Source organism: Brienomyrus brachyistius, chromosome 7 (genome assembly GCF_023856365.1).
Source record: "Brienomyrus brachyistius isolate T26 chromosome 7, BBRACH_0.4, whole genome shotgun sequence".
NCBI classification, from domain to species: Eukaryota; Metazoa; Chordata; class Actinopteri; order Osteoglossiformes; family Mormyridae; genus Brienomyrus; species Brienomyrus brachyistius.
In genome coordinates this window covers 25,350,431-25,366,470 of record NC_064539.1, presented here as the reverse complement: position 1 = coordinate 25,366,470, position 16,040 = coordinate 25,350,431, and the positions used below count along the sequence as shown (strand labels likewise).

Sequence of the window (16,040 nt, the reverse complement as noted above, 5' to 3'; positions counted from 1 at the left end):
AATTACTTCCTGCGCTAGGAAGGGGGATTTAAAAAAAATGTTACCACAATTAATTAATTGGCCGGCTGACCAAGACAGTCGTCAAACCGTACTACAGTAACCAGACAAAATAAAAACTGTGTCTTAGTTGACACACATGTTTTTTGCTGTTTGGCGTCCTAGGAGTTATTAATTTAAACTGTAACAGAGCATCATGTTAGGAATTGGTTTAGTATCATTCTGTTATGAAATACCTATTTTTTTCCCCGTGGAAATGAATTTTGATTATTTTCCAGAATTTAAACATACAAGATATGTACTTTTTCCTTTTGAAATATACGTTGACGTTGTGTAACTAAGCCTTACGTCACTGTGTATGCGGATGTGACGTTTACGGACAATAAAGCTCAATAATTTCTAAGTTCTAAATATGTTTAGAAAGTAGGCTCTGCGGCGAAGACCCGTGTACATTTTTATATTTTCCCCCACCGTCTTCTTTACTTGAGGATAGCCGAGTTCCCGCATCGGACTGTTTTTCATGTGACACCGACTTCCGGTTGGTGTGCAGAGACCAAAAAAATAGAAAGACCCACGATCAGTCATGTCGGGTTCCTACAAAAGCAGGTGAGGAGATGGGCTGAAATGCGATTTATGCAGTATGACAGCGTTTATGTTTGTGAAGGTGCAGAAGAAATAGGTCGCAGGCAGGTCGCTAGCATGTCTTTTCGGTTTGAGTCTGTTTAGTTTTTTTCGTGGGTTTTGATGAAACTCCGTGGTCCCATTGTAAGTCCGTTTCTATAATGCAATGGGGTTGCGACGGGATGGAGTATTTTGCAGTAAAATTGTAATGTCAGGTGGATGTGGGGGTGCATAGACTTCGACCTATAGGTAAATGGTTGTTTGCATGACAGTGATGTTTTTGGTAGGTTTTAGGGGATTTTTGGGAACTTTTTTTTTTGCCGAATTTGCTTTTCGTAGTTTAAAGGGGACGCCCGTTAGTTTGCTGAAGACTTAATCATTGTCTGTCAATGTCTTGAGTCAGCACTCGGATATTTGGAAATAACTTATCTTGACATTAATTCTTTTTTTGTTTGTTTTAGTGATCGACAGAATAACGTGAACCAAATTCATTTTTTTAACTTAATTTACTTACTAATTAATTTAACTTGAGAGTTTTGAGAAATTAGACAAATTGATTTAAGGTATTATTTAAAACGATTCCTTGATTGTAAAATAATTTTGTCTCCAAAAGTATTGGGACGAAGTGCATAATTCAGTCTTTTCCTATATTGAGGCAATGTGAATTTTGTATAAAAGATTAATATTTTGCTACATAGAGAATGCCTCCGTTTACATAATGGTGATTTTTAAGTGGACGCCTGATTATAGAACTATAACTATTTTTCTGTTTATTTTCCATATTTTAGATTATTGTCAATTTTGGGGAAATTGCTTTAAATTATTGTTCTTAATATATAGATTGCAGCCAATATGAAAAAATGCTGCTCGACTTATTGACAGCTCGCTGTGTGGCAGGACGACGACGTCAATGTGCTGTGTGCTTAAATTCCACTAAAGTTGTTATTATTATTATTATTATTATTATTATTATTATTATTTTGGTTCCAGTACATTTGGAAACATTCGTTTGTACTGGTTAGTATAGAAACCCGAAGTTAAATGTTTGAATTAAGTCGTTATTTGCTGGTAAGGAATGCACTGTTTTAATGCTAACCTAGCTGATTACTTATTTAACGTCTTATGGATGCATTTCTTCGTAGTGGGACCGAGTAGTAAAATAAACACTTTGTTTCTCCAGACGGCAAATTAAGACTGCCTAGGTGGTTAATCTCCCAAACTCTATTACGGTGGCTTGCTAAACAAAGCCAGGGCATTCTTGGCTCATTGCATTAAAAACGCTGAAAATGCCTTCTGTTTCATAACTTCATGTATAATTAAACCGCTTCATGGAAAGTAATTTAGTTTCGGTTAGATAAAAAAAAAAAAATTGCAATAAAGCTTCCTTTCGCCTCTTATAAATGGTAGTGACTCATTAATAATAAAAAAAACTGTTATAACACTGGTTTATAATTGTCTGTTAATGATTTACAAAGTGTTACAACCTAATTAATAACATGGTTATAAACAATTCACAGGGTAGTCATACTGTAGCGGTAGCAGTTTGATTATATTTGTCTTATTTTGTGCCGTAATACTCCGTACAGAATACAGGATATGGTGGATGTTTAGGTGACTACACCAATGCAGAAAAAATGGAGAGGAGCACTGATGTATGTGCTTGAAGTTCCAGTGAAACCAGATGCTTAATTTTCCTTTAGCAGGGAAGAAATTTCATAAACTGACTTACTGCAAAGTGAAAAGCCAAGCGCTTCATGGTATGAGTTTCCATGGCCAAACAGCCGCATGTAAGTCTCACATCACCAAACGCAGTGGAGCGTTGGATGAGGTGGTGTAAAGTACGCCACCACTGGACACTGGAGCAGTGGAAATGTGCTCTGTGGAGTGATGAATCATGCTTCTCTGTCTAGCAGTCTGATGGATGAGCCTGGGTTTGGCGGATACCAGGAGAACGTTACCTGCCTGACTGCATTGTGCCAACTGTAAAGTTTGATGTAGGAGGGATAATGGTATGGGGTTGTTTTTCAGGGGTTGGGCTAGACCCCTTAGTTCCATTGAAGGGAACTCTTAATGCTTCAGCACACCAAGGTATTTTGGACAATTCTATGCTTCTGATTTTGTGGGAATAGTTTGGGGAAAACCCTTTTTTGTTCCAGCATCATTGTGCCCCAGTACACAAAGCATGGTCCATAAGACACCGTTGGGTGAGTTTGGTGTGAAAGAACTTAACTGGCTCACACAGAGGCCTGCCCTCAACCCCATTGAACATCTTTGGGATGAACTATAACGGAGATTGTAAGTCAGGCCTTCACATCCAACATCAGTACCTGACCTCACAAATGTTCTTCTGGATGAACGGACAAGAATTCCCACAGACACACTCCATAATCTTGTGGAAACCTTCCCAGAAGATTATATATTTCATTTTGTGTATTATGGCATCCCATAATGGAATGTGGAATCTCTTAGCTTCTATTGCCCTTGTAAATGTCCTGGTACACATTTTAAAATATGTTTCCCAACACGACAGTTACCAGTTCACACCTGGTAAAGTTTTTATTCTCTGGTCTTTTGCCCTCATGCCCATTTTGTGTTTTCAGTTGATTGTGTGGCCAGTTTAACTCAGACTAAATCAAAGTTAATTGTTAACACTAATAAGACCAAAAGACACATTCACTATGAAAATAATCTAGTGTAATGTTTAAACTTTAGAAGGAAGCTACTTTTCAACAAGGATCATCTACACAGTGAGTTTGTTTTGCTGAGGTCAGCAGCCTTTTCTTATGAGCAGGGAGTGGTTTTTCTAAAAAAGAAAAAAAGTGAAGATGATTTGTTTTTCGTCTCAAAAGATTCAGCCCTGTGTCTGAGCAGTTCTGGGCGGGACACCCTGCATGTGTGGAGAAGGGGCTCGATACTGTTTATCCGAGGTGGCCTCCAGCCTCCCTGTCTAGCAGTAATTTCATCCGGCATAGTTCAGTTTGACTGACAGCCGATGAAGGAAGGAAATTCCAGAACTGAGGGGTTATTTTCCCTCTAGCACAATTGTCTGCTGTCCCTGCCAAACTGATTTATTTATTAGCTAGTTTTATGCCAAAAGGGTTAGTACTTAAACTACTGACTAGAATGGGTACTGTTTGGTAGACCTGTGTCACCGATACATCTTAGCCTAATGCATTACCTCAGCCCCACCCTGGCTCAGCAATCCTGTCAGTCTGGCTCAGATCATGTGAGTGAGGCATTCTGGGATTGTGATCTTCCTTGGTGACCTTGCCTGCCCTTCTCTGTTTAAAGCATTCCAGATGTTTGCAGTTTGCATGCATGCCTTCCCCCCTCCACTTTATATGCTCGTTATATTATATGCTCTTTGATTTTCCACAAACTAAGATGGTGTCTTTGAGAAACTGCTTGGTTGTCCAACATTGTTATAAGGTATTAAACATAAGAAGGTCCCGTGATGATACTGTCCCATCCTAATTTATTGCCCATTTGATTCAGGATTCAGGAATTCAATGCAGCTTTGACTGAAGAGAAGATCAATTTAAAGGCACTCCGTGATCTCTGCTTCAATGGTGAGCAATTTACTGAGACTTGCATTAAACAAACACTCGTTTATTTAATGGTACCTCAATTGTGCTTTTTAGAAAAGACCTTTGAATGATTGAGTGTATTCTGAGTTTGTGCCACCTATGTGAAACTTAACAGGAAATTCTGCATTTTTAACAGGAAATTCTGCATTTTTAACAGGAAATTCTGCATTTTTAACAGGAAATTCTGCATTTTTGACAGGAAGGCCCTGCATGTGATTTCCTGCTCAGCCTCTTTTCTTCGTTTCCCCTCTTTTTCACTTCCTGCGACAGGAATCCCCTTTGAGGGAGGAATCCGCGCCCTGTGCTGGAAGGCGAGTCCCGTTCATCACCCCAGAGCTCGTCCTCTTCGTAAACTCTCGTCCTCTCGACACTCTCCAGCAAATCTGTACAGTAAATCCCAGAGCTTCTTATGAGCAAACCAGGCAGAAGCCCTGTCCACAGTGGTTTTGATAATCTCCACTACATTCATGTGTATAATACACTTATTTATTGTTATCAATTTGACAGGTGTGTTAAGAATGGAACGATTGTGTTCCTTGTTAAATTACTGTTTGTTTTGCTATTAAGGCTTTGTATGTTTTGCGATGGGTTGCCACTCCATCCTGGGTTGTTCCCTGTCTGCCCCCCCACCGCGATCCTGTATCGACCAAGCAGTTACAGAAAATGGATGGATGGATGGAATTTTGTATGCTATTAAACAAACAAAAAATTCCTCAGCACTCATTCCGCAGAAGCTCTTTATGCACTATGACAACCTGCCTTTATCACCTATCAGCTTTTACTGAATTACCTTCCATTGGAACGGGCGGTATGGGATTCCTTTCTGAAGAAGCAGAGGTACGATAAGCATGAACACGTGCATCATCTTTAGCCTGAGTGGTTTGCTTTGACCCATGGAGATGGACGTGGTGTCATGTGCCCATGCAGGGAGCTGTATGCCCAGTTCCTGGAGGAGATCATCATTCAGCCAGGCATCGCCAAGGCCGATCTAGGCCTCTCCAGAGAGGATGTGACTTTGCATGACCATGTAGGAGCCCTCACCCCTCATCCCCCCTTACGCCACCCACCTACTTCCCTTATCTATAAAAATCAGAATATTTCTTAGCATTCAATTTTTTTATCCACAGTTGCAAACAATGCAATTCTTACAGACTATAGTGCCAAATGAAAATAACAATGAAGACAATAAGTATAGCAATGAACAATAACAGAAAATAACACCGCTATAAATAAACAGCGTATGCATGTGTGAGTGAGTGAGAGAGAGAGAGAGACATGGAACATTAGAGGTGAAGAACATTGTGTGAATGTATGACCCCCAATGAAGAATAAATCAGGAATATCATGGTATTTTTGGTTTCAGCACTAAGCTCTGTCTTGTGCATGAGCCCAAGATTTTCTCTTGCTCCTTTTCTGCTGTATGCAGCCGTTAAACCCCAACCCAGACAGTCGGTGGAAGAGCTACTTCAAGGACAATGAGATTCTTCTGCAGATCGATAAAGACGTCAGGTGAGCAGAACATTCAAAGTCATTGCTGACACAGTTATGGCTGGAGCCTATGGAGGTGGTAAGAGGCTTGGGGGGATTTTCCCCCCCATTGTCTTCCACTGACATTATGCCGGCAACCATACAATTCTCAGTCTTTCTGTTCCTGTTTATAATCTTTTGTTCTTGTCATGCTTATCTGATGCTTTCATACAAAGCTACTTAATTCTAGCCCTTTTTACAGCTGGGTATTATTCTGTGCTATATATTACATAAAGACTTAAAAACGCTCCCATTAGAAGAATTTGCCATAACTCTCCACCTTGGTTCAAAACGAAGACGATGGCTAATGAGTGTCTCTCTCCCACCCAATTTTGCAGACGCTTGTGTCCGGATATCTCCTTCTTCCAGAGTGCCACGGAGCACCCTTGCAAACTCATCTTGGACCCCCGGAACGATTATGAAACGTTACGGAGCCGTGTGGAGCAAACCTCCCTCAAGGCCCAGACTGTAAACCGCAACCGGCGAGGAGTCACGAACGTGAGTGAGTCGTACGTTGACTCGTCGGACTTGGCCTGACTTTTCTTCCATATAAGCTAAACATTAACATTAATTTGGATGTGACCAGCAGTCATGTTTTGTGGGCTCTTGAGGTTAAATAACAGACCACTATAATCATTGCGTTAACTATCTGATGCAGAAAGACGTTTTCACAACCATCAGAAAAAACATAACTAGTGCTGCGCATGGATAATGGCTTGCTCAGTGTCACAGACGAAACTGCAGAATGGCCTAGTCTCAAGATCCTTCAGGTTTCTGCTTGTTGAAAAAATAATGGAGGACATAACATAATATTACAAAAGCTGACCTAAAGGATCTGCAGAGAGCCAAAGTTTGTGTACAAACCGGGTCAGTTAATCCGATTTGGGACCATTGTAAGTAAAGCCCCCGTGCTTAGATTGGGTCAGGGGATTAAGTTTAACCCTCGGCTTCTGTGGTTTTTGTAAGTTGTTTTGTTTGACGGGGATGGGGGGCTGCTTTGTGCAGGTGTTGTGTGTTCTGTGAGGCCTCCGTCCTGAGTATGACAGGTCTGATCCCTCCCCCTGATCCAGGTGAGTCCCCCAGCTCGGGTTCACGGGCCAAACCCATCCAGCGCGTATGAGGTCCTCCCCCCTGGCAGCGAGGCCCACTGGGAGGTGGTGGAGCGTGTCCTCTTTGTCTACGCCAAGTTGAACCCAGGCATCGCCTACGTTCAGGGCATGAATGAGATCGTGGGGCCTCTTTACTACACCTTTGCCACAGACCCCAACAGGGACTGGAAAGGTGAGTCTGGCAGCTTTCCTGCTTCAAACTGATCTAGAATGACGTTCGTGCACTTTTTTGTTTGCTCAAGGAAGAAATCTTTGAGGAACCCTGAATAATTTGATCTCTCTGAAAGATTCTGGAAAAGCAGGGGAATTTTCTGCGTTTGTCCACGTTATTATAATGTTATTTAATTCATAATATATCATATTATATTACATCATATGGGTGGTACTATTAATAACAAGAACCTTTATCCTTGGTAAGTGGGCAGGAAGGTTTAGTTGTTAGATGAAAACATCTTCATCTTAATTCTCAGTGTTTTTTTGTACTTCAAGATGAAAACATGTTTGGTTTGATTGTACTGATTACGCGAAACCCTGCGAATCCAGGAGAGCGTGGAAAGGTGCTCAGGGTTTTGGAGTATTAATGATAGCCGACAGCGTGACGTGTGTACAGTGTCAGGCGGTGCTGCTGCGTCTTTAACGACTGTTCCCTGTAATGAACATGCTGTCGCTGAAAGCAGCTTTGCTGCCCCCTACTGACAGGATGATGCTAATTCACCTCTGACCAGCAGTTGAAATATGCTAATTTTACTGTTCGTTTAGCATAATAATTCGTACGACTTCCGAAGAGGCCAATGAACAAGTGGCAAGTTCCTTACAATATGATGGGTGGTCTGTGTTTCTTGGTCCTGTGAATCGCTGATGTGAAACCGCAAATGGTTTCCCAATAGTCTTTGGGGATGGCTGAAAGGTCACCGTCTTACTGTGGTCAGCTCCAGCCTCTATGTGGTGACCTCCCCCCCTCCAGAGCATGCTGAGGCCGACACCTTCTTCTGCTTCACCAACCTGATGTCTGAGAACAGGGACAACTTCATCCAGACCCTAGATGACTCCCACTGCGGCATCACCTACCGGATGGAGAGTGTCTACTCCACCCTCAAGGAGAAGGACGGGGAGCTCTACCACAAGCTGGTCAGTAGCCATAAAATGTCCAGCTGTAAGAATGGATAAAAGAATGTGACTTCGGATAAAATCCTTTGTATAGCAACTATTATATAGCCTTAACAAGCTATTGTTAACCTTGTTCAGAAGGTCAGGTCCAGTTTGACTGATGAAAGGCAAACACAATATCGGGCAATTCTTCTTCATGTCTTTCTGTTCTGTCTACTGTATGCTGTGTATGGTTTCAGTTCCCTTCCTTGTATGTGAGCTTTGGGCTTAAATCTGTTAATCCTGTTAAGATCACCCTACCACACCTTGCTTTATAAACATCTAACATTCAAAGGCTTTTTTCTTTGTACTTTGTGGCTGAGAATAGACTTGGTACTGGAAGGCATATAAATATAGAAGAAATGATTAAATTATTTTTTGTAAGGGTGTAATATATATTTTTTTAATTCTCATCAGCAAGAGCAGAACATCAAGCCACAGTACTTCACCTTCCGCTGGCTGACCCTACTGCTCTCCCAGGAGTTCCTGCTGCCAGACGTGATCCGTATCTGGGACACGCTCTTCTCAAACCAGGACCGCTTCGACTTCCTCATCCTGGTCTGCTGTGCCATGTTGATGTATGAGCCTGCCCTCGTTCCAAAGCCCCGCCCTGAAATTCGTGCTGACTCCGCCCCCTTGTTCTCCCCTCTCCCTTTCCGGTTCTTCTCTGGTGACTGATATCACATTTTCAATGTCAAAGAACTGGTTGCATTCTGGCGTATGAACTAGTTCAGTGCAGAACCAGGTGCCAACCAGGAACTGGCCAGCATTTCCACCAGCGTTTTGTTTCAGTAGGCACCATCAAGTCCTCAGTGGTGGGTGCAGCTGAGCAGGTGAAGTTTACATTCACCTCCATGCAGAGATGTAAAATAACACAATGCAAGCACTTTATTATTGTATTTAGTGAAAACCATTATTTACAAAAAGCACTAAAATGTGAATCACTAGAATCGAGATCGATATTTTCTCTAAGTAATATATTTCTCTATTATTCTTAGCATTTTGCATTGTCTTTATGAAGATGGAACAAACAAAATGTAGCCATACATGGTATATTTGTTAACATACCGATATGGCCAGGATATATTTAAAGTTTATTAATATTCAAAGTTAGCAGTACCAGAACTAATGACATGACCACTGAAATAATGGACCGTCAGCCATTTTCCGTAGTAGACGACGATGGATTTTGTCAGATTAATCACATACTTATAAGAGATCTCAAAGTACCAGCTTGTGACATGTTCATAATTGATTATTAAATCCGACACATGGATTGATATTTTATTCTTTAATCTTTTATTTATGTTTACCAAATAAAAAACAATGTAACACCATTCCACTAATCTTTTATTTGAGGAACGTTTTGGTGCGGTATCTGTACTTTTGCATAAGTACGAAAGCTGAGCACATTCTCCACTGATGCATGTTAGAGTCACGCCTGTGGGTAGATTAGTACCTGCCCACTTCGGTTTTTACTTTGGTGGAAACTCACAGAACTGTTCAAAAATAGGTTCACAAACTGGAACAGAACCGGTTCTCTGTCAGTGGAAAAGCACTACAAGTGACTCCCTGAGCCCTTTAGATTGTTTATAGCCTGCACTAGAATGACTAGTTGCATAAAGGCTGGAGAACTTATTTAGTGGTTATACCTTTTGGATTGCTACGGGCCTTTGTAGCCCCGTAACTGTTCAGAATGGAGACTAAAATCTCACATTAGCATAATGTGTCTGCAGCCAAAAGATGCTTGAAAATGTTGGCAATAGGGCGACCCGGCGTGAGACTCTGAGGGATTCAACCACAGAAAGAGATTTAACACACCTGTGCCTGTTTCTTTGTTCTGTAACCATTCTCCGATTTATTATTTAAATTTTTATTTTCTTCAGCCTGATTCGGGATCAGCTGCTGTGCGGAGACTTCACAGCCAACATGAGATTGCTGCAGGTAACAAGTGTTTTTGTTACATGGGGGAGGGGATCCCTGAAAGGATTTTATATTGGGTAAAACACAAAAAACTGACAGCCATGTCCCTGGACATTAAGCATGCAAGCATGCAACTCCAATCCACACATGTTATTAACTTTGTAGCCATGGCTGCAGGTCCATCCATCTTCCAAATGCTTATCCTGGTTAGGGTTATGGGGGAAGGGGGGGCACAGAACACAAGACTGAGGTTCACAAGGCTGGGATGGGATGCCAGTTCATAGTAGACCAAGAGATTAGACACCATTTAGCTTTAACTGTGTGTCTTTGGACTGCAGAAGCACAAGACGATCATACAAACTGCACACATACAGCAGGGTGGTGACATTTGAACTCATCCAACCCTGCCGCAGATACTGTTGAGCAGGGGTCTCCAACTCTGGTCCTGGAGGGCTACCGTCCAGTAGGTTTTCTATCCTACCTGGCTTCTGATGAGCCACACCTGCTCTCAGGTAAATACCAGGAACAGGTGTGGCTCATCAGAAGCCGGGTAGGATAGAAAACCTACTGGATAGTAGCTCTCCAGGACCGGAGTTGGAGACCCCTGCTGTGGAGTCAGTCCACTGTCAGGCAGCAGGGGACACATTGGTGCAGGAAGTGAGTTTGTAGTTAAAAAAAGCATAAGTTTATATCCCAAACACTGTGTGTTTTCTCCTTGTCTAATGACACATTGTTACCCAAGTTTGACATGCATCAGATCATGGTTGGGACTGTGTTTCTGTCCACAGGACTATCCCATCGCGGATGTGCACACAATACTCAGGAGAGCCACAGAGCTGCAGGACGGCACATAGCGAGGAAACCGCAAGGCCAGTGACAGGGACAGCTTTGATGCCCCAGTGCATTCTGGGAGTGGACTTCCCAGGGCAGTCCGAGAAGTCCGTCCAGGGGCCTTCACCACCTTCACCCCCATCTCTCTCAGCACATGGAGGGTCTGATTCAAGGTGTTTATTTGTATAGTGAAGACTTGAAAATGTAAAAACTTAAAACAATCGGAATAAGCACGACGTCAATGATAAACAGTAGTATGATAGGACAGAATAAATGCCAGGACAGATCTTCTGAAATGCGATTTCCAAATTTTAGAATTGCCTTTGCTTCTTTGTTACAATAAACAAGGTCACTTAATGCTCGTATTATTTATTTTAAGGTAACATTGTCAGGAATGATGAACCCCGGTAAGGATAGTTGTCACTGATATGGTTTTCAAATCTTCACACCGTTAAGGTTCGTTTCTGGCTTCTCTGGTCATCTTGAGAACTCAGAATTAATACTTCTGCTGGCTTTCTGAAGATTTATCTCTGTAAAACATTCACGTTCGCTGAACGTGTCTCTTAATTCATGGAAACAATATATTTCTTAAAAATAACACATTGCTTTGTATGTATCATAAGGAAAATTTATACATCACAATTCCTGTTTGTGTGCATTTTTAGGACAAATTGATTTTTAATTAATTGTTTCTAGAGCAAATGAATTCTCACTAACTTGGCTTGAGTGTTTAAGAAACATAGCATACTAATATATTATTAAGGAATGTGCATCTCGATGCCAGTTATAGGGGAAATAGAGGATTGTTGGGATTCTGTAATATTACCCTGGCATTCAGATATTCCTTTGGACCTCAAGCTGAGAAGATTGATAGTTTGAAATCCAGTCATAGGAGGGCATGGGAGGAGCAATTCCCTTGAACCCTGGGACTTCACATTGCAAAAGCCGAAGTGGTTTTTATATGGATATTGACATGCTGTCTTGTGTTTGCTGACCTAATGTCTTGGCCAAATGAGGAGCCGTAAACAGATCTATTGCTTGTCTGAACATTAGGGCTCCCTCTATTGGTGAGAGTAGGAATGCACTTTCACAGAAGGTGATTCTTTGTACCGCTGCTATGAAGGTCTTCCTATTAAATCATTTGTATTTGTAACCTTGGTGTCTTACACGTGTCTTTTTCCAGCAGCCTGCTCTACCAAATATCTACCCTGTGTACATTTCTTTTTGTCACAGCACAGAAGAAGAAGACCAACCAACACCATGTATTGAAATGCAAGCCTAACCCTAAGTCTGGCAAGCCCTTTATGGGGCATCAGTGCCTGGCCGCCATGTTGTCATATGGGACCAGTGATTAACAAATGTGCAGGTATATTGTAGTCACTGCCAGAAACCCGCTACTCCTTCAAGCTCTGCCTCCCAGCAGTGGCTGTACCATGGCATGCAGTGTAGCATGTGATCGTGAGTTTGAATGGGTTCGTTCCCCATTCCTGGCACGTCGCCGCGCACGCATGTACTGCAGGACGGCACTGTTTCAGACTCGCCGTTCCCATGTCTGTATAAATGACTATGCTGAATATTCTTCATGAATTTTCACGCTTGGTCTGGCTCTGTCACAGGTCCTGCTTGTCTGCAAAATGATTGGCAGTTACTGCAATTACAAGCATAGCAATAACAATTACACTAGGAGCCAAGTGAGTGACTGTCTCACTGGTTATGAATATTCATAGTAGCATGCCTCTGCCAGTAGAGTTTATATCCCACAAAGCAGGAACATTGAGGCTGTCGTACAGTGCTGGGATTTGATTCATTTCCAGCCACTTCCTGCATGGTTTGCTAACTATGTTCACTGGGCTGCTCTGAGCGAAAGCTGAGGCGGAACCTAACAGCGGATCAGTGAGGTTGGGCTCTCTTGTGTGTGCAGTGCCCTCACCTTGGGTGAAAGGATACGCTGTGGGGCTCTTGAGTTGTATTGCTGGCGGAGAGGCGTGGATCCTTGTGCACACAGATGCTCGGACTTGCAGGAGCGCTCGTTAAAGCAGGTTAGAGACATTATGTTGCATTTTGTGGATGAATAACTGGCAGCAGTAATTCCCTCATTCCCATTTAGTCTGCACAGAAAGGACGAAAAGTCCCAGATGCAAGTGTGGCTGTGCTTGTGTATCCAGGAAATGACCTCGTTGATTGAGTCTCATTGGCTCCTGTTTTGTTGCCCTTTTTCTTCTCCCTCTTCTGTGCAGGCCTCTATCAGGCCTGCCCCATGCTCCAGCCTCCCTCTGAAGGCCTTTAGCGTTATTGGCGGCGGTTTGGACAATGAGCAACGGATCATCTCTTCCCTCCAGGAGCCTCTCTCTTGGGGAAGCAAACACACAAATCTTTCATGGGTTGGTCACTACCTCCCGCCCACTCACAGCCATCTGCTCCTTATGGGAGGAAGTTTTTGGGAGGGTTTCACTCATGGCCTGTGTCTAGTCAAGGCTAGAAGATGACCTTGGCCAGGGATGTCCGGCCCCTAACTCTTCATGCACCTGGATGCTGTCGGTTGTGGTATCTCTACCCTGTTGAGCTGCTAATTTTGTCCCGCAGCTTTGGTCGTGAAGTGTGCATTACGGTTGTCATTAATATCTACACGCCAAACACACCAAACACAATGTCAGATTTCGCTCCAATATTTTTCCACTGCTCCCCCTATACTTATGTAGCAAAAACATGAGCTACACCAGTGCAACAATATAACAGAATGTGTTCCTGTGTTGAATGTGGTTGTTCTGAATGACTGTTTGTTAAGCCAGTTATCTCGTTTTTGTCACAGTGCCATTTTCCCCCGAAGGCCAACAAAACGCTACTTGTTTGAATGGGCATTGATTCCAATGACCGGAGCACCTCTTTTCTTCTAGCCCACTTGCTCCCTTTGAAGGAAGTCAGTGCGACCATCATCTATGTCTCTTCCACTCCGGCCTATAATAAATGCTCCCCACACCATCCCAAAACTTGTTTCTGACATTGTTTTGGGAGTCATCTTGTTTTAGTGCCGTAAACCTGCTTGCAGCCTTGTTGAAGGGACTGGCCTCTGATTGGCTGACTAAGCAATACTTATCGGATAAGTCACACTGAAGAGGGAGATATTAGCGGAGTGTCCAAAGTGGATTTTGTTGGAGGGAGGAAATGTGTCTTCAATCAATACAGTATGTGTTTCCTGTTACAGGACTTCAATGCACTTTTACAAACTTTTCTGATTCTGTGTGGATGGGGGGGGGAATCTAGCATAAATCTTTTCTCCACCTGGTTAGCAAGCCAAGCCAGGGGAGTGTGAGTTAAACAGGCTGCAGTGTGGGCAGGGTTATTGTAACACAGTAGCGGATATTGAGGTCTTAGTCTGAATGGTTTGTACACAGAGCCCAGCTGTTTCCTATTGTTACATGCTTTTTTTATGGTGTATGGGTGTATTCATATAGAGGACAGAGTGTAAGGGAACAGGGGGAAGTTCAGGCCGCAGCTGACGTGTGATGGTTCCTAGGGGTTCTTTGATCGCTTCTTTTGCAGTGGGCCTAGTGTAGTAGAACTGGCTGACTTGTGGGACGTGATGACCCTCGTGATGCCAGTGGGTCTAGACCCCTGTCCCTAATGGTTTCCGGAGGGATGTTTGTCTACAACAGAGGCGGATGTGCTGAAGAAGAGTGTCCGAGGTTAACCATGGAGGAGTCGCATGCAGTCTGGGAGATAAAACTGCATGCGTGTCTTAATGTTACTGGCTTTTTCTGCAGTAATACAGTAAAATCCCATTATAACGGACTTCAAGGGACCTGGCAAAACTGTCCGTTATATCCAAAGTCCGTTATGTCCAGAGTTGCTGTATGCCCAGAACAGAACTACAGGACACCATTTACTCATGCCACACCCCAGCAGACACACTTATATAGGTATAGATTATTATATTGTACATGTAATAATCCAACTATACCTGACCAGATGCGTGACTATTAATTATCCCGACTATGTATCTGCGCTGTATATCACCGGCACACTACGCGCCTTGTAGGCGGAGCCTGCATGTCCGTTATAGCGTAGAAAACTACAGCTAAATGCGGCCATGGGGACCAAATTCCATCCATCCATCCATCCATCCATTTTCCAAACCGCTTATCCTACTGGGTCGCGGGAGGTCCTGAGCCTATCCCGGAAGCAATGGGCACGAGGCTGGGAGCAACCCAGGATGGGGGGCCAGCCCATCACAGGGCACAGGGACCAAATTGTTTGTCCATTATATGCGAAATTCCGTTATATGTGAGTCCACTATATCCGATGCTTTTTGTGCATGTTCTTAAAGGCACACGGCCGGGACCAGCGGACCTCGTCCGTTATAGACGATATTCCGTTATAAGCGAGTCCACTATAACCCTAAATATAGCATGATACAAATGACAAATAGCTAAATGTTGGCGCTTTATAAAACTGTAAGACCCAACTACTGACTCTGGTAGGTGAAATTAAGACATTTAACTATTGATTAATTGAGGTCACTTTTCCACTGCACCAGGTAGCCCTACTGTACTTCAGTACAAAAAATTTCTAATTTTCCCATCTGATTTCCAGTCAGATAGCAGTACCAAAAGTAACAAACCAGCTTGGGTACTTTTTTTGGTACTTTGGGGTGGGATTTGCAGACGTGTTTATTGTCAGTTGGTTATGCAAATAACCTGCCTTGCAAACGCAAAATACATTCAACTATTTTGAAAAAGCGTAGTTGTTATCACAGAAAACAACGATTAACAAAGTAAAAAATAAGTAGGTATAATAATAATGGATGCATGGACAAATGAAGACAATCAAGCTTTAATTGCGATCTTGCTGGAATAACTGATTCAATGAGTTGTGGGTGGCATGACAGGAATAGAAAAAGTATTTGTCATAATATAAGCCTACTAGGGCTGCGTATTGAAAAAGAATTCAAGTATCTCAATGTGATTTTATTGCAATGAATACTGAGATATTTATAAAGCAAAAAAGAGTTCAAAATGTATTTCTCTCCATTAAACAGCAAGAATGAAACTGATTACGACTGGCTCTGAAAATTCACTCAAAAGCAGCGAAGCTAATTGTTAAACATACGCTAGATAATCTTGCAAAGGAACAATCATTAAAACTGCGGTTTGCTAAGTTTTGTTTCCTATGACAGAGTAAAAATGATTTAGCAAAACTTAACTCCCCCCCCAATATCACAATATTTATTATTAAGAAATTGCATTGTGATATCTGAACATTTCCAACATTATACAGTCCTAGTCTGTTTATACTTATTTCA

General features: G+C 42.4%; 1 protein-coding gene across 4 annotated transcripts; it reads left to right on the top strand.

Moving 5' to 3' along the window:
• The first annotated feature begins 486 nt into the window (after window positions 1-486).
• Window positions 487-11,894, top strand: LOC125746188 (TBC1 domain family member 13-like). Of its 4 annotated transcripts, XM_049019895.1 has the most exons (13): window positions 487-603; window positions 4,114-4,187; window positions 4,476-4,516; window positions 4,773-4,890; window positions 4,981-5,042; window positions 5,133-5,232; window positions 5,632-5,714; window positions 6,071-6,230; window positions 6,803-7,013; window positions 7,806-7,969; window positions 8,405-8,565; window positions 9,874-9,931; window positions 10,699-11,894. In XM_049019895.1, exons 2-13 carry the CDS (start codon window positions 4,185-4,187, stop codon window positions 10,762-10,764), a joined length of 1,227 nt encoding a protein of 408 aa, XP_048875852.1. In that variant the 5' UTR covers window positions 487-603; window positions 4,114-4,184; the 3' UTR covers window positions 10,765-11,894. The 4 variants fall into 4 exon arrangements, with proteins under 4 accessions (XP_048875852.1, XP_048875853.1, XP_048875849.1 ...); XM_049019896.1 differs by lacking the exon at window positions 4,773-4,890; XM_049019892.1 differs by having other exon boundaries at window positions 4,476-4,890.
• The last annotated feature ends 4,146 nt before the right edge of the window (window positions 11,895-16,040 follow it).